At 36.4% G+C, this 26830-nt stretch overlaps 1 protein-coding gene across 10 annotated transcripts in view; it reads right to left on the bottom strand.

The window, feature by feature from the left end:
• DENND4A (DENN domain containing 4A) overlaps nt 1–26830 on the bottom strand; it is a 134600-nt gene that overhangs the window by 17242 nt on the left and 90528 nt on the right. For 5 of the 10 annotated variants that reach the window (XM_067750926.1, XM_067750919.1, XM_067750946.1 and 2 more), the window contains 10 exons: nt 25251–25384; nt 22677–22812; nt 22096–22302; nt 21874–22002; nt 21465–21606; nt 20929–21060; nt 18335–18451; nt 17590–17718; nt 11345–12444; nt 99–288 (listed from right to left, as the gene is read on the bottom strand). In XM_067750926.1, coding sequence (XP_067607027.1) covers nt 99–288; nt 11345–12444; nt 17590–17718; nt 18335–18451; nt 20929–21060; nt 21465–21606; nt 21874–22002; nt 22096–22302; nt 22677–22812; nt 25251–25384 — 2416 coding nt within the window. The remainder of the gene's footprint in view (nt 1–98; nt 289–11344; nt 12445–17589; nt 17719–18334; nt 18452–20928; nt 21061–21464; nt 21607–21873; nt 22003–22095; nt 22303–22676; nt 22813–25250; nt 25385–26830) is intronic. The other 5 variants (XM_067750981.1, XM_067750991.1, XM_067751000.1 and 2 more) reach the window with 2 other exon arrangements.

Raw genomic sequence — 26830 nt, forward strand, 5'->3', positions numbered from 1 at the left:
TTTTGAGCCATGCAAATCTTTTACAAAATTAAACATAAAGGAGAAAAAGTAAAGGTACCACAAATCAAATGCAGTATGACCGAGCTGTTTGGACAAACCTTCTAAGGAGGAAGAACCTTCCAGGCTTGTTCTGCTGAAATCAATTCCCTTAGTCCCTGCAGTGGCACTGCTTTCCTGGCAAGAAGTGGCTCCTTCCAACTCGTGGCAGACATCTTCATCTGTTAAAGAGGTAGATTCAGAATCCTGGGCTCCCACTGAAGAAAGACTGGTACGATCAGAACTTTGATCCTAAGGACATAATTATAAGCTTAATTTCCTTCATATTTAAAGTTAGTTATTTAAAAGTTCACTTCAAAGGCAGAGGAAACGCCTAATTACTCAGATGATCAGTTAATTAACATTACAACTTCTAGTGGAAAAAAAACCCCAACCAATTTTACAAGGGCATACTGGACAAACATGAGCTGGAGATCAATTTTTAAGACAGCATTTCTTAGTTAGATCAAAGCAGATACCTGTTAGTTAGATAACTGCTAACTTTAAGTCTTTGTTTATTGTTAATTTTCTTCCCTGCAAATCCCAGCCCAGGATGATACCATTAGAAAATTACATTTTAATCTCTTTTAATTTCATTTATGTTTACATTTTATTCTTTTCCATAACAATCCAGGTTTCAAAGACATGTATTTCTAGTTTTCATTTTTGAGAACACCAAAGTAGAAGTATTTTTTCCTGGTTACACCAGTAATATGTAAGAAAATTTGATAGACTTTTGTATGAAGAAAAAAATTTTTTTTAATAACTGTAATTCCACTGCCCAGATAATACACAGGTGTGTGTGTGTATGTGTTACTGAGTTACTTTTAATATTACTTGAAAATTTTTATTGGCTTTTTGGCCATATCTCATTGTGTTTTTTATTTAGTGGGTGCTCTAGGGATTGCAATACATATACCTAATCATTTACAGTTGACTTAAAATTAGTATTGTACCACTTCATATATAATAATATACCGATAACGAATGTCAGTAGGGTGAGTCTCTTAATCACTATGAAACCTCTACACATACTGAAAACCCCATGAGATAACGTTCAAATTTTTGTTTTGTCCAACTGCAAGTATTTTAAGGAATTTAAAAAGGTTTTAAGGGACTTCCCTGGTGGTGCAATGGTTAAGAATCCGCCTGCCAGAGCAGGGGACGTGGGTTTGAGCCCTGGTCCAGGATGATCCCACATGCTATGGAGCAACTAAGCCCATGCGCCACAACTACTGAGCCTGTGCTCTAGAGCCCGAGAGCCACAACTACTGAAGCCTGTGTGCCTAGAGCCCATGCTCTGCAACAAGAGAAGCCACCGCAATGAGAAGCCCACGCACCACAACGAAGAGTAGCCCCCACTCGCTGCAACTAGAGAAAGCCCCCGTGCAGCAATGAAGACCCAATGCAGCCAAAAATAAATAAATTTAAAAAAAAAGAATATATATGTGTATATAGCTGAATCACTGTGCTGTATACCTGAAACTAACACGACACTGTAAATCAACCATACTTCAATAAAAATTTTAAAAAAGTTTTAAAAAAGGGGTCTTATAGAGATTGGTTCAAGATGACGGAGTAGAAGGACATGCTCTCACTCCCTCCTGCGAGAACACCGGAATCACAACTAACGGCTGAACAATCACTGACAGAAAGACACTGGAAATCACCAAAAAAAGATATCCCACAATCAAAGACAAAGAAGAAGCCACAACGAGACAGTAGGAGGGGCACAATCACAATAAAGTCAAATCCCATAACTGCTGGGTGGGTGACTAACAAACTGGAGAACACTTATACCACAGAAGTTCACCCGCTAGAGTGAAGGTTCTGAGCCCCACGTCAGGCTTCCCAACCTGGGGGTCCAGCAACGGGAGGAGGAATTCCTAGAGAAACAGACTTTGAAGGCTAGTGGGATTTGACTGTAGGAATTCGACAGGACTTGGGGAAACAGAGACTCCACTCTTGGAGGGCACACACAAAGTAGTGTGTGCATCGGGACCCAAGGGAAGGAGCAGTGACCCCAAATAAGACTGAACCAGACCTACCTGCTAGTGTTGGAGGGGCTCCTGCAGAGGTGGGGGGGTGGCTCTGTCTCACTGTGAGGACAAGGACACTGGCAGCAGAAGTCCTGGGAAGTACTCCTTGACGTGAGCCCTCCCAGAGTCAGCGATTAGCATCACCAAAGAGACTGGGTAGGCTCCAGTGTTGGGTTGCCTCAGGCCAAAGAACCAACAGGGAGGGAACCCCGCCCCACCCATCAACAGTCAAGTGGATTAAAGTTTTACTGAGCTCTGCCCACCAGAGCAACAGTCAGCTCTACCCACCACCAGTCCCTCCCATCAGGAAACTTACACAAGCCTCTTAGATAGCCTCATCCACCAGAGGGCAGACAGCTGAAGCCAAGAAAAACTACAATCCTGCAGCCTGTGGAACAAAAACCACATTCACAGAAAGACAGACAAGATGAAAAGGCAGAGGGAACAAGATAAAACCCCAGAAAAACAACTAAATGAGGTGGACATAGGCAACCTTCCAGAAAAAGAATTCAGAATAATGATAGGATGATCCAGGATACTGGAAAAAGAATGGAAGCAAAGATCGAGAAGATGCAAGAAATGTTTAACAAAGACCTAGAAGAATTAAAGAACAGAGATGAACCATACAATAACTGAAATGAAAACTACACTAGAAGGAATCAATAGCAGAATAACTAAGGCAGAAGAACGGATAAGCGACCTGGAAGACAGGATGGTGAAATTCACTGCTGTGGAACAGAATAAAGAAAAAAAGAATGAAAAGAAATGAAGACAGCCTAAGAGACCTCTGGGACAACATTAAATGCAACAACATTCACATTATAGGGGTCCCAGAAAGAGAACAGAGAGAGAAAGGACCCAAGAAAATATTTGAAGAGATTATAGTCGAAAACTTCCCTAACATGGGAAAGGAAATAGCCACCCAAGTCCAGGAAGTGCAGAGAGTCCCATACAGGATAAACCCAAGGAGAAACACGCCGAGACACATAGTAATCAAATTGGCAAAAATTAAAGACAAAGAAAAATTATTGAAAGCAGCAAGGGAAAAACGACAAATAACATACAAGGGAACTCCCATAAGGTTAACAGCTGATTTCTCAGCAGAAACTCTACAAGCCAGAAGGGAGTGGCATGATATACTTAAAGTGATGAAAGGGAAGAAGCTACAACCAAGATTACTCTACCCGGCAAGGATCTCATTCAGATTCAACAGAGAAATCAAAAGCTTTACAGACAAGCAAAAGCTAAGAGAATTCAGCACCACCAAACGAGCTCTACAACAAATGCTAAAGGAACTTCTCTAAGTGGGAAACAGAAGAAAAGGACCTACAAAAACAAACCCAAAACAATTAAGAAAATGCTCATAGGAACATACATTATCGATAATTACCTTAAACGTGAATGGATTAAATGCTCCAACCAAAAGACACAGACTTGCTGAATGGATACAAAAACAAGACCCATATATATGCTGTCTACAAGAGACCCACTTCAGCCCTAGGGACACATACAGACTGAAAGTGAGGGGATGGAAAAAGATATTCCATGCAAATGGAAATCAAAAGAAAGCTGGAGTAGCTATACTCATATCAGATAAAATAGACTTTAAAATAAAGAATGTTACAAGAGACAAGGAAGGACACTACATAATGATCAAGGGATCAATCCAAGAAAAAGATGTAACAATTATAAATATATATGCACACAACATAGGAGCACCTCAATACATAAGGCAACTGCTAACAGCTATAAAAGAGGAAATCGACAGTAACACAATAATAGTGGGGGACTTTAATGCCTCACTTAAACCAATCGACAGATCATCCAAACAGAAAATTAATAAGGAAACAGAAGCTTTAAATGACACAATAGACCAGACAGATTTAATTGATATTTATAGGACATTCCATCCAAAAACAGCAGATTACACTTTCTTCTCAAGGGCAAACAGAACATTCTCCAGGATGGATCATAACTTGGGTCACAAATCAAGCCTCAGTAAATTTAAGAAAACTGAAATCATATCAAGCATCTTTTCTGACCATGATGCTATGAGATTAGAAATCAATTACAGGGAAAAAAACGTAAAAAACACAAACACATGGAGGCTAAACAATACGTTACTAAATAACCAAGAGATCACTGAAGAAATCAAAGAGGAAATCAAAAAATACCGAGAGACAAATGCCAATGAAAACATGATGATCCAAAAACCTATGCGATGCAGCAAAAGCAGTTCTAAGAGTGAAGTTTATACCTATACAAGCGTACCTCAAGAAAAATCTCAAATAAACAATCTAACCTTACACCTAAAGGAACTAGAGAAAGAAGAACAAAGAAAACTCAAAGTTAGCAGAAGGAAAGAAATCATAAAGATCAGAGCAGAAATAAATGAAATAGAAACAAAGAAAACAATAGCAAAGATCAATAAAACTAAAAGCTGGTTCTCTGAGAAGATAAACAAAATTGGTAAACCATTAGCCAGACTCATTAAGAAAAAGAGGGAGAGGATTCAAATCAATAAAATTAGAAGTGAAAAAGGAGAAGTTACAACAGACACCGCAGAAATACAAAGCATCCTAAGAAACTACTACAAGCAACTCTATGCCAATGATATGCACAACCTGGAAGAAATGGACAAATTCTTAGAAAGGTATAACCTTCCAAGACTGAACCAGGAGGAAACAAAATATGAACAGACCAATCACAAGTAATGAAATTGAAACTATGATTAAAAATCTTCCAACAAACAAAGGTCCAGGACCAGATGGCTTCACAGGTGAATTCTATCAAACATTTAGAGAAGAGCTAACACCCATCCTTCTCAAACTCTTCCAAAAATTTGCAGAGGAAGGAACACTCCCAAACTCATTCTATGAGGCCACCATCACCCATACCAAAACCAGACAAAGATACTACAAAAACAGAAAATTACAGAATATCACTGATGAATATAGATGCAAAAATCCTCAACAAAATACTAGCAAACAGAATCCAACAACACATTAAAAGGATCATACACCATGATCAAGTGGGATTTATCCCAGGGATGCAAGGATTCTTCAATATACGGAAATCAATCAATGTGATACACCATATTAACAGATTGAAGAATAAAAACCATATGATCATCTCAATAGATGCAGAAAAAGCTTTTGACAAAATTCAACACCGCTGGATAAAAAAACCCTCCAGAAAGTGGGCATAGAGGGAACCTACCTCAGCATAATAAAGGCCATATATGACAAACCCACAGCAAGCATCATTCTCAATGGTGAAAAACTGAAAGCATTTCCTCTAAGATCAGGAACAAGACAAGGATGTCCACTCTCGCCCTTATTATTCAACATAGTTTTGGAAGTCCTAGCCATGGCAATCAGAGAAGAAAAAGAAATAAAAGGAATACAAATTGGAAAAGAAGAAGTAAAACTGTCACTGTTTGCAGATGACATGATACTATACATAGAGAATCCTAAAGATGCCACCAGACAACTACTAGAGCTAATCAATGAATTTGATAAAGTTGCAGGATACAAAATTAATGCACAGAAATCTCTTGCATTCCTATATATTAATGATGAAAAATCTGAAAGAGAAATTAAGGAAACACTTCCATTTACCACTGCAGCAAAAAGAATAAAATATCTAGGAATAAACCTACCTAGGGAGACCAAAGACCTGTATGCAGAAAACTGTAAGATACTGACGGAAGAAATTAAAGATGATACCAACAGATGGAGAGATATACCATGTTCTTGGATTGGAAGAATCAATATTGTGAAAATGACTATACTACCTAAAGCAATCTACAGATTCAGTGCAATCCCTATCAAATTACCAATGGCATTTTTTACAGAACTAGAACAAAAAATCTTAAAATTTGTATGGAGACAGAATAGCCAAAGCAGTCTTGAGGGCAAAAAGTGGAGCTGGAGGAATCAGACTGCCTGACTTCAGACTATAATACAAAGCTACAGTCATCAAGACAATATGGTACTGGCACAAAAACAGAAATATAGATCAACCCACACACCTATGGTCAACTAATCTATGACAAAGGAGGCAAGGATATAAAATGGAGACAAGACAGTGTCTTCAACAAGTGGTGTTGGGAAAACTGGACAGCCACATTTAGAAGAATGAAATTAGGGCTTCCCTGGTGGTGCAGTGGTTTAGAGTCCGCCTGCCGATGCAGCGGACATGGGTTTGTGCCCCGGTCCAGGAAGATCCCACAGGCTGTGGAGTGACTAGGCCCGTGAGGCATGGCCACTGAGCCTGCGCGTCCGGAGCCTTTGCTCCGCAACGGGAGAGGCCACAACAGTGAGAAGCCCACGTACGGCAAAAAAAAAAAAAAAAAAGAATGAAATTAGAACACTCCCTAACACCATACACAAATATAAACTCAAAATAGATTAGAGACCTAAATGTAAGATTGGACACTATAAAACTCAGAGGAAAACATAGGAAGAACACTCTTTGACATAAATCACAGCAAGATCTTTTTTGATCCACCTCCTAGAGTAATGGAAATAAAAACAAAAATAAACAAATGGGACCTAATGAAACTTAAAAGCTTTTGCACAGCAAAGGAAACCATAAACAAGATGAAAAGACAACCCTCAGAATGGGAGAAAATATCTGCAAACGAATCAAGGGACAAAGGATTGATCTCTAAAATATATAAACAGCTCATGCAGCTCAATATTAATAAAACAAACAAACCAATCCAAAAATGGGCAGAAGACCTAAATAGACATTTCTCCAAAGAAGACATACAGATGTCCAAGAAGCACATCAAAAGCTGCTCAACATCACTAATTATTAGAGAAATGCTAATCAAAACTACAATGAGGTATCACCTCACACCAGTCAGAATGGGCATCATCAGAAAATCTACAAACAACAGATGCTGGAGAGGGTGTGGAAAAAAGGGAACCCTCTTGCACTGTTGGTGGGAATGTAAATTGATACAGCCACTATGGAGAACAGTATGGAAGTTCCTTAAAAAACTAAAAATAGAATTACCATATGACCCAGCAATCCCACTACTGGGCATATACCCAGAGAAAACCATAATTCAAAAAGACACATGCACCCCAATGTTCATTGCAGCACTATTTACAATAGCCAGGTCATGGAAGCAACCTAAATGCCCATCGACAGACGACTGGATAAAGGAGATTTGGTATATATATATACAATGGAATATTACTCAGCATAAAAGGGAACGAAATTGGGTCATTTGTAGAGACGTGGATGGATCTAGAGACTGTCATACAAAGTGAAGTAAGTCAGAAAGAGGAAAAACAAATATCGTACATTAACGTATATATGTGGAACCTAGAAAAATGGTACAGATGAACTGGTTTGCAGGGGAGAAATTGAGAGACAGATGTAGAGAACAAACGTATGGACACCAAGGCAGGAAAGCGGCTGGGAGTGGGATGAATTGGGAGATTGGGATTGCCATGTATACACTGATGTGTATAAAATGGATGACTAATAAGAACCTGCTGTATTAAAAAAAAAAAGGGGGGGTCTTTCATATTAACCTGATATTTACCATCTATTTTGCTCTTTCTTCATTTCCAAAGACCCAGATTTCTTTGTGGTATAATTTTTCCTCAGCCTGAAGAACTTCCTTTAGCATATTTTATACAGCGGGTCTGCTAGTCATGAATTCTTTTCCTTTATCTGAAAATGTTTTTATTTCACCTTCACCCCCTAAAGACTATTTTCACTGGATATGGAATTCTGGGTTGACAGGCCTTTTCTTCAACAGGTTAAAAGTGTTGTTCCACTGTATTCTTCCCTCCACAGATTATGATGAAAACAAGTGGCCATTCAAATCCTTATTCCTCTGTAGGTAATGTGTCATTTTTGTTTAGTAGCATTCAAGATACTATTCTTTTTTTTTTCTAGCAGTTATTTTTTATTAGAAATGGATATCTTTGGTTATTAACAGTTTGCTTTTATGTATATATAGGTGTTGTTTTCTTTGAGTTTATCCTGTCTATGGTTTACTGAGTATCTGCAAATCTAAATCTTTTACTGAATTTGGGAAATTTTATCCATTATTTCTTCAAATATTTTTCCTACCATAATCTCTTTCTCCAATTCTTTTGGAATCCCAATTTTATGTTATACATTTTGGTATTGTCCCACAAGTCTCTGAGGCTCTGTTCATTTTTATAAAGTCTCTCTCTGTTCTTCCAACAGCATAATTTCTGTTACTCAATCTTTAAGTTCAATGACTCTCCTTTGTCATCTCCATTCTGCTACTGAACCCATCCAATAAGTTTATCTCAGAGTGTATTTTTTATGATAAAATTTTTTGACAAATAATTTTTCTGGTTAAGAGTTCCTTTCTTTTCTTATTTGAAATGTGTTTTTTCTTTACTTCAGGGAATCTAGTTATAATAGCTGCTTTAAAGTTTCCATCTGATAATTCCAACATCTGGGTTATCTCAGGGTTGTCTTTCCCTTGAGAACTAGTCACATTTTCCTGGTTCAAGTAATTTTGGATTTTATTTTGGACACCATGAATGTTATGCTGTGTAGTCTGGGTACTTTTATAATCTCTTGGAGAATGTTGAGCTATTGTATTAGCAGGCAGTCAACTAAGTTATGTTCAGATTGTAATTTGTGTTTTGATTTTTGTAGGTGGTGATTTAATCCCCAGTTTAATTCTCTAAGCCTTGTCCATGCTGGTCTGCATCTATCCCATGTATGTGTAGCTCAAGGGTGAGGCTCAGACTTGTGTGGGCCACACACAGAATTAGGAATCCTTCTTTCACAGATTCCCCTCATACTCTCCAGCCCACAGAGGCTCCCTTCTCTGGTTCCTCTGTCCAGGAAATATGGGGATTCACTTGAAGTTTTAGCTGCCAGGGATGCCATGCCACACTGTGACTGGGACCTGCTCTTGGAGCAAAAATGTATGAGAAAGAAAATGGGAAAATTTCCCCACAATCTGCTGCTTTTATTTTTCAGAATCTTAGATAGTTTTTTTTGTATTTTGTTTGGAGTTTTTAGTTGTAAATCAGTGGGAGGGACAGGCTTTAGTAGTCTTATGTTACCACAGTGGAACTAAAGCTCTCACCCAAATTTTTAAAGAGTATTTTTGCTGGGTACAGAAAAACAGGTTGGCAGTCATTTTCTTTCAGTACTCTAAAGATGTCTTTCCAGTGTCTTTTGACATCAAATTTTCTATTCAGAAGACAACTGTCAGCTTTCTTACTGCTGCTCTTTTGAAGGTAATAGCTCTCTCTTCTTTGGCTCCTTTTTGGATTTTCTCTTTGTATTTCATTTTCATCTATTTTAACATAAGATGTCTAAGTATAGGGTGTTTTTTTGTTTTTTTTGCATTTATTCTGCTTGACATTTGTAGATCTTCTAAATATGTGAGTGACATCTTTAATCACTTTTGGAAAATTCTTGGCAATTAGCTTTTTAAATGTTCCTTCTACCCCTTTTTTTCTTCTTCTTCTGGAACTAAATTACATCAATGTTAGGCATTTTCACTAAACCCCACATTTTTTCCTGTATTTTCCAATGTTTTTTCCCTGTCTGTACTTCAGTGTGATATTTTCTACTAACTTCCCAACTAGTTTACTAATCTTTCTTCTCCTGTTTTTTTTTTTTTTTTTTTTTTTTGTCTTTTAAATCTAACTACAGCTTTCTTAATTTCGCATCTTTTTCAGTTCTAGAATTTACACTGGTTCTTTTCAAAAGATAATTACCTGGTGAAATTCTGCATGTTTCTAGCTTTTTTTTCTCACCCTTTTCTCTATTTTCTTGGACATATTTTAATTACTTCAAAGTATCTTGCTAATTCAAATATTTAGATCACCTGAAGGTCTGTTTCCTCCATCTGTTTTTCTTTTGTTTTTAATTATGGTCCTTGTCTCTCAGTACAGCTTTCTTTTTTTTTTTTAATATTTATTTATTTGGCTGCACTGGTCTTAGTTGCAGCACTTGGGATCTTCGCTGCAGTGTGCGGGATCTTTAGTTGTGGTGTGTGGGATCTTTAGTTGCAGCATGCAGGCTCTTAGTTGAGGCACGCAGGATCTAGTTCCCTGACCAGGGATGGAACCCGGGCCCCCTGCACTGGGAGTGTGGAGTCTTAACCACTGGATCACCAAGGAAGTCCCTCAGTATAGCTATTTTTAATTCAGTAATAGAATATAAAAAATTATATATAAAAAACTGTAAGGACTCCAGTTGATGTTCTGGTCCTCTGGAAAGGACACACTTTTTCCTTGTTAGAGTAAAGGCTGATTAGTTTAATCTAATCACAGACTGAGCTGAGTCCAGCCTAGGTTGCAGTTTTGGTCAGGTTCAGTCTACCTCTGTTTTGCCAATGCTCCTAAGGCATGGCTCTGCAGGAATTTGAACTAAGGGCCTGGTGTGTACACCAAAGCTTCCCTGCCCTCACTTTCGCCAGCTCCCAGCAGCTTATGAACTAAGCTATTGTATTCCCAGCACCACGAAACTGCTGAGAACTCTTAATTATCAGAGACATTCTGCTTATGTTTTCAGACTAATGTTTCATGCAGTATCAGTATTTGGAAAATGTCCTGAAGGAAAAAAGTTGTGTATCTGAGAACCGTCCAGTCTCTATTTTTGTCTCTCCAGCTCTACAAGATCCCAAAAGTCCTGCTGGCACCCTCACCTCTCCACAGTCCTCTGATAAGGCAAAGCCTGGATTTGCAACCTCTTGCTCTGTGCTCAGAATAAGCAAATGCCCTCAAGGAAAAAGTAGCTATAAAACTTCAGCTCATCTCTGCAATTCTCCTCTCTCTAGAATCTTGCCCCTCTACTTTCTAGTTGTTTCAGCAGTTCTCTGATGACTTTAAACAAATACTTTCCATATTTCATCTAGCTTTTTGCTTTGGGAGGTATGCAGGTGTATCACAAGGTACTCCATCCTAACCAGAAAGAGAAATCCTATGCCTGGCTGGTAATTTTTGAAGGCAATAAATAATGAAGCTCAGTAAGCATTTTCATATGACTCTAATTTTTACTCCAGCTACAGATCACTTTCTTTCAAAACTGAACTAAAAATATAACCTTAGTTAGAGGATTCTTTCCTTTCGAAGTTATTGTTCAAGTCCAAATTCTGATACTTACAAACCTTACGCACCCCAAGAGTCCTTTCTGTAAAGCTGTATTTTAGGAGAATGGTAAAAACAGACATCTTTGCAAGTAGGATACTTTTGGTGGTGGAGGAGGGTAAAAGGAAAAGTAGAAAACACTAATAAACCTACCTTGGATGATGTGGTGTACATGGTGAATCTTGAATACCATTTGCTTGCTTTCTCTGCAACTCCTTTTCCAGCAGTGAACATACTGTTTCTTAGAACGTCTAGTTTAGGTACTAGTAGTGTATCTAAATTAAATGAAGGTGATGAATGGGTTAATGCATCTTGAGATTCTTCTCTAAATGGGCAAGTAGGTGAGAAGGCTGGAGAAGACCAGAGTCTATCCCTTGGTCTGTCTTCGCTTTTTGAGTAACTTTTAGATTTGGTAAGTCTCACTGGACCAGGAGAATTAGGAGGCAGGCTAGATCTTCTGCATGCCTTGACCAACGTTGGACTTTTCTTAGCGGTTACTTTATCATCACAGGCCCGTTGTAAGTCAATGCTTGGTGTTCGACTTGTCAAAGGACTGCTCATGTTATTCATATACATCACAATTTCTTCAGCTAAATCCCGCCTAGCAGATGGTGTCGAAACGCTTTTGCTATCATCTTCCTCCTCTTCCTCCTCCTCTTTCTGCTGCTGTTCAGTCTCAGCAACCAAAAGAGAGAGGGGATCAAATCCTGTTGCAACATCAGTTTTTTCAAAAGGTTTTACTGAAAAGCTGCTATTCAAGCGTTGACTCCTCTTAGGATTTTGTGGAGCAATGTACCCCACTTTTGATCCATCTGTTTCATTGTCTAAGTCTTCTAAGTCAAAAATAACAGGAGAATCCACTTTATCTGCCAAACAATTAGAACAATCAAAAGGTGTATCATCATCACTAGATTCCTTCTCTATACTGTCTCTATTTGATCTTAAAGATGGCTTTCCAATATCAAGACTATTTGGTCTTGTGCTTTTTGAGATTACATTTGAAAGAATTTTTGCATCAGCTCCTAATTTTTCAACCATATCTCCAGGGTTTGCTTCCTGGTTAATTCTATTGAGCATAAGTCCCATTAGTACTCCTCCACTAAGATTTCGGTTTCTATTTCCCCAGGACATTTGCTGCTGCAAATTAGGCTCATTGTCACTTTTATGTCTTTTCCTGAAGCATCTACTGTGAATGTTTCCTGTTTCATTTGTATCCTCAAAAGATGATATTAAGAGCGGCTCAGACGAACTTTCTAAAAAACAAGAAAAGTGTTTTTAGCCACGAAAAAAGTAATATGCAAATATAAGTTGTCTGAAATATTTAAGATACTAGTAATAAAATGATAACAGCAAGCACTCATCAAGTGCCTGTGATTTCACAGATGCTATACTAGGCACTTTACTCACATTATCTACCATAATCATTCCAATATCCTTAGGGGTGGAGAAAAAACTGATAGATTACCTAGACCAAAGTTACCCAGTCCTTAAGCGAGAGAACTGGGATTCAAATCAAATATGAAGGGTATGATCTGAGATATAAGGATGCACTGCTTTTTAAAACTTGTAAGATTAATATTTACCCTTGGTATATTTAACAACAATAATAATGAATTTATGTCCATTTCACTGAACGGATTAAATAACAATGGTTATACAATTGTGGTTGTGCTAGACGACCTTAAGATTCTGAGTCTTCTGCCTATAAAAACAAAACCAAAAACACTAAACCAAACCAAATAAAAGGCAGCTATGTGAGCTTTATTCATAAATAAAAATTATTTTTAAAACTCCAAATCCTTATGACTATAGATGTGGCTAAATAATTTTACCTTTGCTTTACATATTGATTCACGTTTATAACAGTCAAATGTGAATGGCCACTTGCTATTCAGAAACACTGTTCACTGCTTTTTACCAAATTACTTAGGTACCTACGCTGAAAGCAGAAATCTAGATTTTTTGATCACTTTAATTGTCCTTATGTGGGAGTCTTCTAAAGCATTAGTCTAGGTATGGTATTGTCAACTACTCTTTTTTTTTAAAATAAATTTATTTATTTATTTATTTTTGTTTGCGTTGGGTCTTTGTTGCTGCGCGCGGGCTTTCTCTAGTTGCGGTGCGCGGGCTTCTCACTGCGGTGGCTTCTCTTGTTGCGGAGCACGGGCTCTAGGCATGTGGGCTTCAGTAGTTGTGGCGCACAGGCTTAGTTGATCTGCGGCATGTGGGATCTTCCCCGACCAGGGCTCGAACCGATGTCCCCTGCATTGGCAGGTGGATTCTTAACCACTGCACCATCAGGAAAGTCCTTCAACTACTCTTTTTACATGCTTTATCCAACAGAATTAGCTCTCTATAATGAGCCAATTCCTAAATATGTGCCTTTTTTCCTATCATATGATGTATTTGGGTAACAGGATAGGAGATAAAAGGGACTACTAGAGACCATAAAAGCCTACAAACTAATACTGTTTAATAAGCATACAGCATTAACAAGGAAAACAGTAGAGCAGAGAGGTAAAGTGTCTTCTTTTTTTCTGTATCAGCTTATGATTAAGTATATAAGAAACCAAGAACATACTTTCTTCTGATATTCTGGGAAACCTGCTTAACAGGTTATATATTATCAAAGACCTGGAGCAATCTTATAATCCAAAGATGTAACTCTAGGCCTGCATTTAAATAGATGTGTTCCTTTGCAAAGTAAGAACAATGCAATGGCCTATAGACAAATAAAGCTGGTTATCAAATTATACCAGGGGTTGGCAAACTACACTGCTGAGCCAAATCCAGCCTGTGGACTGTTTATATACAGTCTCTAATGGTTTTAACATTTTAAAAGAGCTGTAAAAATCACACACACAAAGAACAAGCAATAGAGACTTTATGTGGCCTGTAAGGCCTAAAATGTTTACACCTGGCCATTTACAGAATAGTCTGTCTGACTCTAAGTTTATATACCTGCTAAATTCCAGCAGACTAGGCTGGATGCTGCGCACCTCTAATAGAGAGGCTGCAAACTATTTAACTTCCTTGGGCCTGGTGGCTCTATGACGTAATTCTGGCAAGTGATAGTAAAGTGGTAGTTTTTGAGGGTTTCTGGGAAAACGTCTGCTTTCCTGGTAAAGGAGGTAGATGTTGCTGGCACTCCCCTTGCCCATTCTTTCTGCCTTGCACAGATAGGTGGTGCCTGAAGTTGCCAGCAGCTGTATTATAATCATGGTTAGGTTCAGAGATCTGAGGTAAAGCCCCTGAACCAACATCTTGGGCAATTGTTTACTCTTGAATTTCGTGAGAAAAGAAGCCCTCAACTTGTTTAAGCCAGTGTTAAGTCATATTTTCTGAGCCTTAAAACTGAAAGAATTCTGAGCTAATTTACTAGCCCTTTTTTTACACCTTTGAACATGCTATAATCCCTTCCTACTATACAGCCTTTACATATTGCTTCCCACTGCTTAGAATGCTCCCTTTCAATTTTTCCTTTGGAACCCCTATCCTCATTTGTTTTCTACTCACCCTTCAGATCTAAGCTCAGAAACCATATTATCAAGGAAGGCTTTCCTGACCAATGTCCCTCGAAACCCAGGACAGGTTACATATTCTCATGGCAACTTACAGCCCTTCTTTTTTTTTTTTTTTCCCCCTAATTTATTTATTTTTGGCTGCATTGCGTCTTTGTTGCTGTGCGTGGGCTTTCTCTAGCTGTGGCAAGCGGGGGCTGCTCTTCACTGCGGTGTGCGGGCTTCTTATTGCGGTGGTTTCTCTTGTTGCGGAGCACGGGCTCTAGGTGCACGGGCTTCAGTAAATATCACACACACAAAGAACAAGCAACAGAGACTGTATGTGGCTTGTAAGGCCTAAAATGTTTACTACCTGGCCATTTACAGAATAGTCTGTCTGACTCTAAGTTTATATACCTGCTAAATTCCACCAGACTAGGCTGGATGCTGTGCATCTCTAACAGAGAGGCTGCAAACTATTTAACTTCCCTGGGCCTGGTGGCTCTATGACATAATTCTGGCAAGTGATAGTAAAGTGGTAGTTTTTGAGGGTTTCTGGGAAAACAAGCCAATTTTCTAAGGCATATAATAGGTTTCCTAGGTATGAACTAGAGTTGTTAGTTTATCCTTAAGATTTTTGACTCCTTTACCAGGAAAGTAGACGTTTTCCCACAAACCCTCAAAAACTACCACTTTACTATCACTTGCCAGAATTATGTCATAGAGCCACCAGGGCACGTGGGCTCAGTAGTTGTGGTTTCCGGGCTCTAGAGAGCAGGCTCAGTAGTTGTGGCACACGGGCTTAGCTGGTCTGCGGCATGTGGGATCTTCCCGGACCAGGGCTCGAACCCGTGTCCCCTGCATTGGCAGGCGGATTCTTAACCACTGCACCACCAGGGAAGCCCTTACAGCCCTTCTTGCCAGTATTTAATATCAGGGTGTTTTTATATTTACTTGATTATTTGATTAATGTTTTCCCAGCCCTCCCATGTACTTCTCTTTGGAGGCAGGGACCATGTTTATTTTTGTTCTTTACTATATCCTCAGTAGCACCTGGCATATGGTAGCAGGTATAGTAGGAGCTCAAAAAATAATCGCTGAATGAATATTGTCTGCTGGGAAACAACTGCAGCCAAGAGACCAACCCAGAATATAACATAGTATAATATATTATAATATGCCATGTTACAGCTAAATGTGGTAGCTAAAGGGAAAAAGTTAAAGCACACTAAAAGCAGAATTAGGCTTAAAAAAACATTTCAGAGTATGTTTTCATATTTCAGAGCATGCTTGATTTCAGAGTAAATTGTCTTGTGATTGAATTCTCAGTAATTCAATATAAATTAATCAAAATGTTAAAATTCCCAAGATAACCATGAAGTAACCATAGGATGATGATTTTATTTCAATTACCAACCAAACATTAAAACATTTCTTTGGTTATTCCACTCCCACATCTTTTAGAAGCTGTCATTTATTTATATAATGATATAAATAAAATATACATATACTGTACTGCAACACATGAAGAAACTTGAAAGGTGTTTTGAATTCTAGCAAGTACTAGTATGTAAGAAAAAAGTTACAGAAATGTAAGTATTCCTATAAATCCCACATATAGTCTTTGGTAGTAGTGATAAACCCAGAGTACTTAACAGATGGGAAAGTTTTCAAGTCAAAAATCTAGAGCAGGGGTCGTCATGGGCCAGAAAGTAAATATTTTAGGCTCTGCAGGCCATACAGTCTCTGTGGCAACTCCACAGCTCTGCCAACGTAGTGCCAAAGCAGCCATAGACAATATGTAAGTGAATGAGCTGGGTGTGTGACAATCAACCTTTGTTTATGAACACTGAACTTTCATATAATTTTCAGGTGTCACAAAATATTTTTCTTCTTTTGATTTCTTACCATTTAAAAATGTAAAAAACCATCCTTAGCTTGTGGGTCTGTACAAAAACCAGGCTGCAGGCCTGGTTTGGCCCATGGGCCACAGTTTGCCTACCCCTGAGTTAGAGGCATATCTAACTATGCTGCAGAAAAACAAACATCATTGCAGCAGCAGGGCCTTTATAGAGATATTTCAGCTTTGACAGCACAAGTCCTTCAGTGTTTGTTTAGATTACAATGATGCAGAACTGAGCTAATACAAAAAATAAAATAATGTAATTATGAAATCAGACTATTAACACTAGAAACTCTGAATCTTATGTCTGTTTATTGCCCCCCAAAACAGTCTGATGAAAAACTTGTGAGACAAGGTATTATCCCAGGTCCTAAAATGACTTTTCCATTAAGTAGCTGAGAAGTTATGGGACCTGCCAATAGTCCGACTATGCCTGAGTTTTCTCATCTTTGAAAGAGTGCTAATACCCCCTCTCACTAATATAAGCACTGCTGTAATAATACATGAAAAATAATATATAGAAAGTGCTTTGAAAAGAAAAAATATTAGGTATTGTTATTTAAACTACCTGAAGGACTATCCTTTTGCCTCTGAAAAAAACAGGAACAACACGAAGACTAAGGAACTCTATGCTTCATATAAAAATTGGCGAGGTGTCTGGTACCCTCAGATTGATCATCTCACTTGCTCCCCACTTCCCCCTTCCCAAAACTCCCCACAGTCCAAACTCAAAAGGCAGCTTGTAGGTATGTCCCTTTACTTTGTTACAATAAAAGCTTGAACAAACTATATTATAAAATACAGAATTTAAGCTTCTAAACTATACCATGAGAGGCTGCGAAAGTATACCAAAAAACCAAAACAAAAACAAAAACCAAAACAAAAAAACGAAAAATGAAAAAATCCCTTGAGAATTAAGACTTAAAAAAAAATATTCACTAGAAATACAGATACAAGTTATTCTGCACATAACAGACGAATACCATTCAACTTACCTGTGCTTTCTCCTGATGTTTTATCAGCACTGTTATTTGCAGCACTGAGGCGAACTATACTGGAAGAACTTTGATAATTGAGCTTAGGAAGACAATCAGCACTTCCCTTTGCACTCTCGCTCTCTGACACTGTAAAGATTAAAATGCAACTGTTAAGATGAAATCTATATACATCAGAGTAGCCATAAAGAGAAGTAGCTTTTAGTTCTAAATACTTCTCCCGGAAAATACGTGATGAGAAAATACTGAACACCTCTATATCTATATTTGTCAATCACGAATAACTGATACCATTCATTCAAGTCCTCAAGGTGTGTATCAAACAACTAAGTACTGGTCACACATGAGGTCCATGCATACATTTTATATTTCTTCTTTGGTTGTGAAACACTGCTTTTGACGGGGGGAGGTAAGCAGGAAAAATATAAGTCACAGACCATTAATAAAAGCATTAAATAAAAATACTGTTAAGCCCCAGAAAAGAGCCACTGTTTGAAGAAATATATATTTCTACTACAAGAATAGTATTTGATCGGAGGGTGTTTTGCCACTAAGACTACAAACTTCACACATGAAGTACTTGTACATTGGAATATTAGGTGGTGTAGAGGGCTTTTATAATGGGAGGAAATAGGAGTAACAATGGGAAAATGAAACATAAAATTAGTACTTTTATACTTAAAGTCACTCGACTTTTCTATTAATGTAAGCTCACAGTTTTATACAATATCAACTTAGTACCTACAGGAACTAGAATCACTCCCTTTCTTATCTTCTTCTTCTTGAATGTCCTCAGTAGATGTATCCCCTCTTCTAACTTCATCCTTAGACAGTGAATTATATCCAAGGTCAGACTGGCCACCTGGAAAAAGAAAAAGACAAAAAACCCTATGCTGTTTATCATCAACTTCTTTAGTAGTAAGAAGAAATGGAATTAGAAGCAACACATTGGTGTTTAGATTTACTCATAGAAATTTTTCTGGATAACTTCCAGTTGAAAGCATTATTTTGTTAGTTCCTCCCCATCTCTATTAACGTCAGAAAGGGATGATCACAAAATAATTTATTTTTAGTTTCACAATGTAGTCAACAGTAATTACGTATGTTCACACTACTATCTGGGCTCCAAAAGACACAGACAAACCACACATTCTTTATACAAGTCCATGACCTTTCTAGGTGAAGGTCTGAGATCCAGCTAAGCAACGGAGAAGAAAAATCTGCAGGGAACTCCTAACAAAACACTCACACACAGATCACTGGAGCCAAATGTCTAAATCATCTGACCAAAAAAATGGGTTTATTTAAACTTATTGATAGGTAGTTATTCTGAAAATTCAACTGAATAATTACTGAATTGCACATGAGTACAAATGCATGGGAATGAGAAAAAAAACTAGTGTTAAAGCTATTAAGAAAAGCAAACTCTGCATCAATATAAGAAAACTTCTAATACACTGTTCTGTTAAAGAGGCTCTCTGTAATTTTCAGCAAATTGTTTTCACTAGATTAGCATCAAAACATAAGGTTTTGAATTCTAGTACTCTACCTTAGGAGACATGATTTTAAGTAAACCACTTAACCTTTTTGTTTGAATCTCAAGTTCCCAGATTTATAACATAAAAGGTTGTTATGATTAAATGAGTATATGACTGCATTAAAAATGGTTTTATAAACTTGCAAAGAACTATCTAAAGAAATTGTATTAAGTATCATTAGGTATTTACTTTAATATCTTTGTTATAATTTTGAGTTTGGTATTTTTTCTAATCAGTTTCATCTCTATTTCCAAAGAAACTATAAATTATAAAACGTGAAGATAATCTTGATAAAATTCATGCTTTTATTATAAGGTCTGCACTGCTTTAAGATGGCCTTTTTAAAATTTTTTTATTTTTTTGCGGTATGTGGGCCTCTCACTCTTGTGGCCTCTCCTGTTGCGGAGCACAGGCTCCGGACGCGCAGGCTCAGCGGCCATGGCTCATGGGCCCAGCCGTTCCGCGGCATGTGGGATCTTCCCAGACCGGGGCACGAACCCGTGTCCCCCGCATCGGCAGGCGGATTCTTAACCACTAGCGCCACCAGGGAAGCCCCCTAAGATGGCCTTTTTAAAGGCCACAGTTAAAAACAAAAGATGGATTTCTTCATTTTTAAGAGATAATGCCTAAGGATGACTACTACAACTCTGTGATTAAATTCACAATTGCATGAACAAGAAACAAAACCAGGGCTTCCCTGGTGGCGCAGTGGTTGAGAGTCCGCCTGCCGATGCAGGGAACAAGGGTTCGTGCCCCAGTCTGGGAAGATCCCACATGCCGTGGAGCGGCTGGGCCCGTGAGCCATGGCCACTGAGCCTGCGCGTCCGGAGCCTGTGCTCCACAACGGGAGAGGCCATAACAGTGAGAGGCCCGCGTACCATGAAAAAAAAAAAAAAAGAAACAAAACCAGTCAAGGAAGAACAACATATCAAAGCACATAGCTTATATTTATTACTCTTAAAAGTATGCATAAAAGGAGACAGACCAACAATGTTAAAATTTGAAGATAGAAGCCTCCATATTTTATTATTAATGCTTAGATTTTTAAAGTTTCTGTCCATTAATAGGTAGCTCTTACACTGTATTCACAAGTCATGTCTAATTTTTATAATGTAATAATGAAATGGACAGAATTATTTAAATAATTTAGGTGTGTCAGTTTTAATAATAGAGAAAGTTTATGTACAAATCTTATATTTTAATGAAATTAAGTCATCTTTAGTGCTAGAATGTTACAAGTTTTATATATATTTAAAATTTTTCATTATAGCTTTTAATTTTAATATAGTTGAAGACTCGCAAGAAGTTGCAAAAATAATACAGTACAGAAAGTTCCTGTATACTCTTTATCCAGCTTCCCTGAATAATATCTTACATGAAACATGGGACACTGTTAAATCTTGGAAATTGATGTTGATATGGTACTATTAACTCAGATCAGGGATCTAAGTTTCTTTTTTTAAAATCCTAACAACATTAAAAGAACTATAATAACATGTTCATAATACAAAGAAGAACTTACCCTAAGAAAATGATATGATAAAGAGACCTGTGTACTATCCAGAGTTAATTGGATTATCATGGACTAAACACTCGAATACTTTCTTAAACTTTCATTTCTATTCAAATAGAGAATGAATAAAATTGCATAGTTATAAAATACAATGTCATATGCCTACCACATAAAATTAAAAAGTGACAGTTACATATATCACTGAAAATTAAAATCTAAAAAAGACAGGCTAGCAAACCTAGTTTTTAAAATGTATTGTAATAAATGTATACATAAGCACACACAAACCTGTACTAGATCTATCATCAGAAGCATACATTTTGATTAAACCCGTATTAAAAGGTGCCTGCTCCACAGTGTGTGTCCCATGACCACTATCCATGCTGCCATGACTAACAGCATCCAGGTCACTGCCATCTGCTTAAGAACACAATTTGACAGCATTTTACTACTCACGGAGATACCAAAAATACATATTAGCTTGCTGCTCAAGTTAATAATCTACTAATACTGAACATGACAAGCGTCACATAATTAGCAAAATACAACTATAACAAAGAAACCTATTGTGAATTATTAATGAATACTAAAACAAGACCACCAAAGGTAGAAAATTTAACAGTTGCAACAAAATAAGTAAAATTTGGTGTTTTTTTAAATGGGAAGAACACTCTAATATTAGAATTTGCTTAATGGCAATAAAAACTAGAAAACATTCAATATTTTGAAACTAATTAAAATTTCTAAAAAGTGGAAATTGTAACTAGTCAATTAATTTTAAAGAAAAAGTACAACATATACATCCCTTAAAAACTTCTAATTACCTGAGAGAGTTGTTTGTGATAAATGTGCGTGTTTCTTTAAAGCTCTTTTGAACTGTGCTACTCCTAAAACAACGTTCCTCACTTTTGTCCAAAGAAAATAGCCACTACGACTCCTTGAAGGCCAGGTACTTTCCAAAACAGCCTATTCATTTGACAAAATAAAATAATTAGTAAAATAATTTTTATAAATGAACACCCACTGGCTTTAGAGTTAATCTAAAGAATAAGTAGATTGTATAATCCAAAATATCAATAGAACAAAAAAAATCTTACTTCCAATTTACAAAATATATTTTAGATACTCTAAAATAAATACCAAATAATCCCTGCATCATTTATTTCTGCCATTAAACTAAGGTTGTGAAATCACAAAAGTTATACTCTTTCTCCATTAAGTCAAAATAATTACCTTATTATAATAACCATACGTTATGGCATTGGGGTCAATACCAGCTTTCTGCATTTCAAACAGCACTCGAACTGCAAGCACTGGCTGATCATACTGTCCACAGAGCTGCATAAGAATGCGGTAGCACACCTGGAACACAGTAATTTCGAAAGTGTACAGAATCAAAATATCTATGTACATAAATCTGGAATAAAATAATGCATTTTAAAGGATAATTGTTACCTCATCAGGTGGATCCATCTTCTTTGACTGCATTTTTTTAAGCACATCATAGGCTGTTTTCAGAGCCCTGACTTTTGAATGACATACTTTCACATAAGCTGGGAGACAAATAAACCACAGCCCGTAACAGTGACGCAGTAGACACCTAGACCACATCTGAGGAATGGAAGAGTACCTCTTGGCAATTTTATGGGCTGATTTAATTTCCTAGAAAAAATGCAAGGATCTTATTAATAAATTTGCACACTTAAGCATCCTTATCTTTAACTGAAGGCTGAGCAAGTACAACTCACATGCTTTTATAATGTTTCCCTAACAAAATCTGTCTACAATTAATATATATTCAAGTCTCTGCTTTAATCTGTATTATACAATATGTAAAATAATGTTCTAGAACAAGAGAACTGGTTAATTTTTTGAAGTCAGATTACTCTAACTTTTCTTCAGAATGCTTCAGGGAGCATAAATGATCTGCTAATAGTTATATATGGGGTACTAAAGTATATTAAGGGAGGAAGAGTGTCAAATTTATTTTTGTTCTAATACTTGATTACATGAAGAATACAAAATCATCAAAGCACCTGTTTTGTTCTTCTGAACATGGGAGAAGGGCTACTAGGACTACTTGATTTTGAAGGCAATTTGCTCTTTCGGGTTTGTAGAAATCCTTCAGGTCTCTCAAATAAATTGTTCCTAAGAACTGGAAATCCATTATAGCTGTTTTTGAAAAGAAAAAAAAAAATCTCAAGCACACATAGATGATCATACTGGTTACAAGCTAAAAAAAAATTATGACCAATAACTTATTTTAACTTATTAACTTATTTTAACTATCTTTCTCCATCAGACTATGATAATCAACAAATATTCACGCTAATGTTGCTTTTCTTACTATAATAATAAAAATGTAATAGCCAAATACAGATTCAAGTATGTATTTTAGAGGGAAAAAAGTGAAATACATTTAAATTTTGCTGAACTTGACACCAAACTCCAAAGTAACTCAAAAAAACTTTGTTAGTATTCGTGTAAATAAATAGCAAACATATCAGATAATACGGGTAAAAGGCCCACCAAATCAATACTCTTTCACACAGGACAGTTATTAATATCATTGTTTGGATTAACATATTACTGTAGAACCTTCCTCTTAAAAAATGCAAATAACATAAGTCAACCAGGACAACCTATTACATTATCATGAATGGATTTAACTGGTTAGGTAAGCTGATTCAGGGCCTCATTTATGAGAAAGAAAATTGAAGAGGTTGGAGAAGAGGAACAAAGATTAGAATAGGCAACTCTATGAGGAGGTGGGCCTAATTTGGGTGCTAGAGCAGAGTGTTTGGGGCATTTAAAAGGTAGCAGCAGCTGGGAAAAAGACATGCTAAAACGACAGAAGAAGCCCCTGAGGAGAAAACTTATCCTACTTTAGAATATTCTTAAAGGCATATAAATAGTTTTAATTAACTAAGAAGAAAACTAACTATAATAAAAGATAAACTATATCTATTATACATTATTATAGGAAAATCCAGTAGAATAAGAAAATATTAGTCATGACTGAATGTTAAGTAGGAATAAAATAGCAATGAAGTTCAGGAAAACTATGTCCCCTAAGAAAATTCACTGTATGTACATGGTGTGATAATAAGACCATTCTGTGTATCTTATGGAAACTTATTGTCTTATCATTTTATACAGACAATGCAAGTATATGAGTTACCTCCTACTAACAGGATCCACTGTGCCCATTAAAGACACTTAAGGATTTTCCAATGATGGGTATGATTACACCAAAATTATATTAGTAGTCTCAAGGAAAAAAAAATGACTTAGATTCTTTAAAAAATGGGAACTTTTTAAGCTAAGTAATTTTCTTATTAAAGGACTAAATCTAAAGGTAAATTTTAAATTAAAAAGTTAAAACCAAACCACAAAAAGAAAAACAAACTATATTAGTGAAATATACCAAAAGAAGTCTTAGAAGTGTATAATGTACGAAAGAGATAAAAGAAATGAGATCTTGTTTAGAAACAAAAAGAAGAAAGAGAAATTATGAGAAATATTTTAAATGTCTTTGAGAAAAGGCAGACTTCTAAAAATTGACATGAGCAATATATAAAAATTAAGGGTAGGAATCAGGTGGCTTATGAAGTAATCAACATTCACAAACATCTGTTACACTACTTTTTCATCTGTAAAAAGAAGAATTCAATCCAAGTTATAAATAAGGATGTCCTGAAAAATCCCTTTTCAATGAAAATAACAAACTGTGACTTAATGAATAATAGATGTGAAATGGTTTTAGAATCTTTAAATAAGAAATTATTGGAGAATTTTAAAAATCTAAAAGGAAATGCCATTTTAATGGTATACTAGAAACTACCTCTAGTTATAACAAATGTTATATATAATATATGTGTGTATGTATATAAATACATATCTAGATATATAGATGTATAATAAATCTACCTCTATCATAACCCTATCACTGTGCTCAGAGTTTTTCTCTTTCCCCCTAGACTTGAAAACGAGACCAGTGGATCATTCAAGTCTATACCAAGCACTTAGCACAGTACCTGAGCCAATTTCCTAAATTAACAATGACCAATCCCAATAGTTCTGAATTTTCTTGACTTTATAAAACTCATGGAAAAATTAAAAGCCTAAAAAAATCACATCATCCAAATCAAGGCCACAGATATCTACTCTAAATTAGATTTAATCCTTTTTTAAAAAATTGAAGTATAGTTGATAATCCTTTTGTAAACCAAGGTTACATTAACCAGCCTGTGTTGGGGGAGGGGATGAAAGTGAGGAAACCAGCCTTAGGGAGAAACAAAAATAAAAATTCTGTAATAAAAGTGCTGCATTTTGGTGGGGTGGGCCCTAACTTCTTAATCAACATTTATGAGAATATATACTTATGCAGATATAGAGAGCTTCTTAAGTCTATAGAATGCAAAATTATATATTTTTTCTTTTTATACCTCAAAACTTAGTAATGGATGTGGGATAAGCTTGCTTACCACCTAAAAATTAGGGATCTGTAAAGTTTGGATTTTTGAAAATACCACAGTCCTTAGAAAGCTACGTCACAGATGATGGATTGCTTCTCTCTTTCAATCTCAAACATTCTGCCTCTTGAATACCTGTACTGTAAAGGGGGTTCTTCACCATTGGGTAGATGGGGAATCTCAGGTGGTGTTACAAAAACAGTATGTTCACTTTTGAAAGATTCATCCAGTTCTATAAGTCGCACTTCACCACTCTTGTCCATATCCACCTGAAGGAGTTTAAAAAACATACATTAAAAAAATACATTCGCCAGACAAGTGTTTGTCTATAGGGGAATGGTTAAATAAAACATTTACACAACTGGATACTAAGGAACTATTTTTTTTAAAAAAAAGAATGAGCAAGTCCTCTACGTAGCACTATATAAAGCTCTCCAGGATAATTAAGTGAAAATAATAAGATTCAGGACATTGTATACTATCTTTTAAGTAAGAAAGAGGGAAAATTTTTTTTAATTAAAAAAAAGAAAGAGGGAGCAATAAGAACACATATTCATTTTTTGCTTGTAGTCACATAAAGAATACTTAAAAAAAAAAAAAAAAAAAAAGAGGGACTTCCCTGGCGTCCAGTGGTTACGACGCTGCGCTTCCACTGCAGGAGGTGCAGGTTCGATCCCTGGTCGGGAACTAAAATCCTGCATGCCATGCAGCAGCGCAGCCAAAAATAGGGGAAAAAAAAAAGTAATTATCTATTTGGCTAAGAGGAGATGAAGGGAGTGGACAAGAATGGGACAGGACCAGATTTCCCAATATATACCTTTTAATGTTATTTTTGCATAATGAAAATTTATTCAAGAAATACTATTTAAAAATATTATTATATTAACATATAATAATATTAAAACGTACGTGTGTGTGTGTTGAGAATACTGGGTTCTGTCTTTGATTTCTACTAAATATAACGAATTTCCCTAAGTTCTTCCAGCATATGTAGAAGCACATTTGAATTAAATTCTAGTCACATCAATATTTAAAGCATTTTAGTAGTACTATTTCCCCTAGATACTCTATGGTAAGGTAATAAGTCATAAAAAATAAAAACTTCATAGAATCTAAACTTCCCAAAAGGCACTCATAAACTAAAGAGCACGACATTGACATTAATTTAAACCAGATGTCAAACACAAAATGACAGATGACAAAATATAACCCACAGAACTTTCCCAGGTTAGACAGAATTAATGTCACATACCAGCCAGAAATAAATGGGAAAACAAGAATTATTAACAAGTTAAATCTTAAGATAAGGATTTAGGGCAGAGTATACCAAAAAAGGACAGGGATAGCTTTAAAGTTTTTCTAACTTTTAAGAAGAGCTGACACATTCAGAATCTTCTTATATAAATTGTTGTTTATAATTTCACAGCATTACATGCTGTAATCTCTAGTATTAAAGAATGTTTTTAATGGTGTATCCAGACATTTTAGACAACAATTAAGGCGTGTTTCAGAATTATAATTAATGACAGGAGAAAATGTTCACAAAATAATGAAAAAATCAGACTACTAAATAATATAAATGTGTGTGTGTGTATACACACACACACACAGAGTGTGATTCTAATTTTTTTAAGAGTGTGCCTATATCTGTTATATAGATATATTTCTGAGTGTGCACACTGTCTCTCATACACACAGATGCACATACACATCTG

This window comes from Pseudorca crassidens, chromosome 1 (genome assembly GCF_039906515.1).
Source record: "Pseudorca crassidens isolate mPseCra1 chromosome 1, mPseCra1.hap1, whole genome shotgun sequence".
Classification (NCBI taxonomy): domain Eukaryota; kingdom Metazoa; phylum Chordata; class Mammalia; order Artiodactyla; family Delphinidae; genus Pseudorca; species Pseudorca crassidens.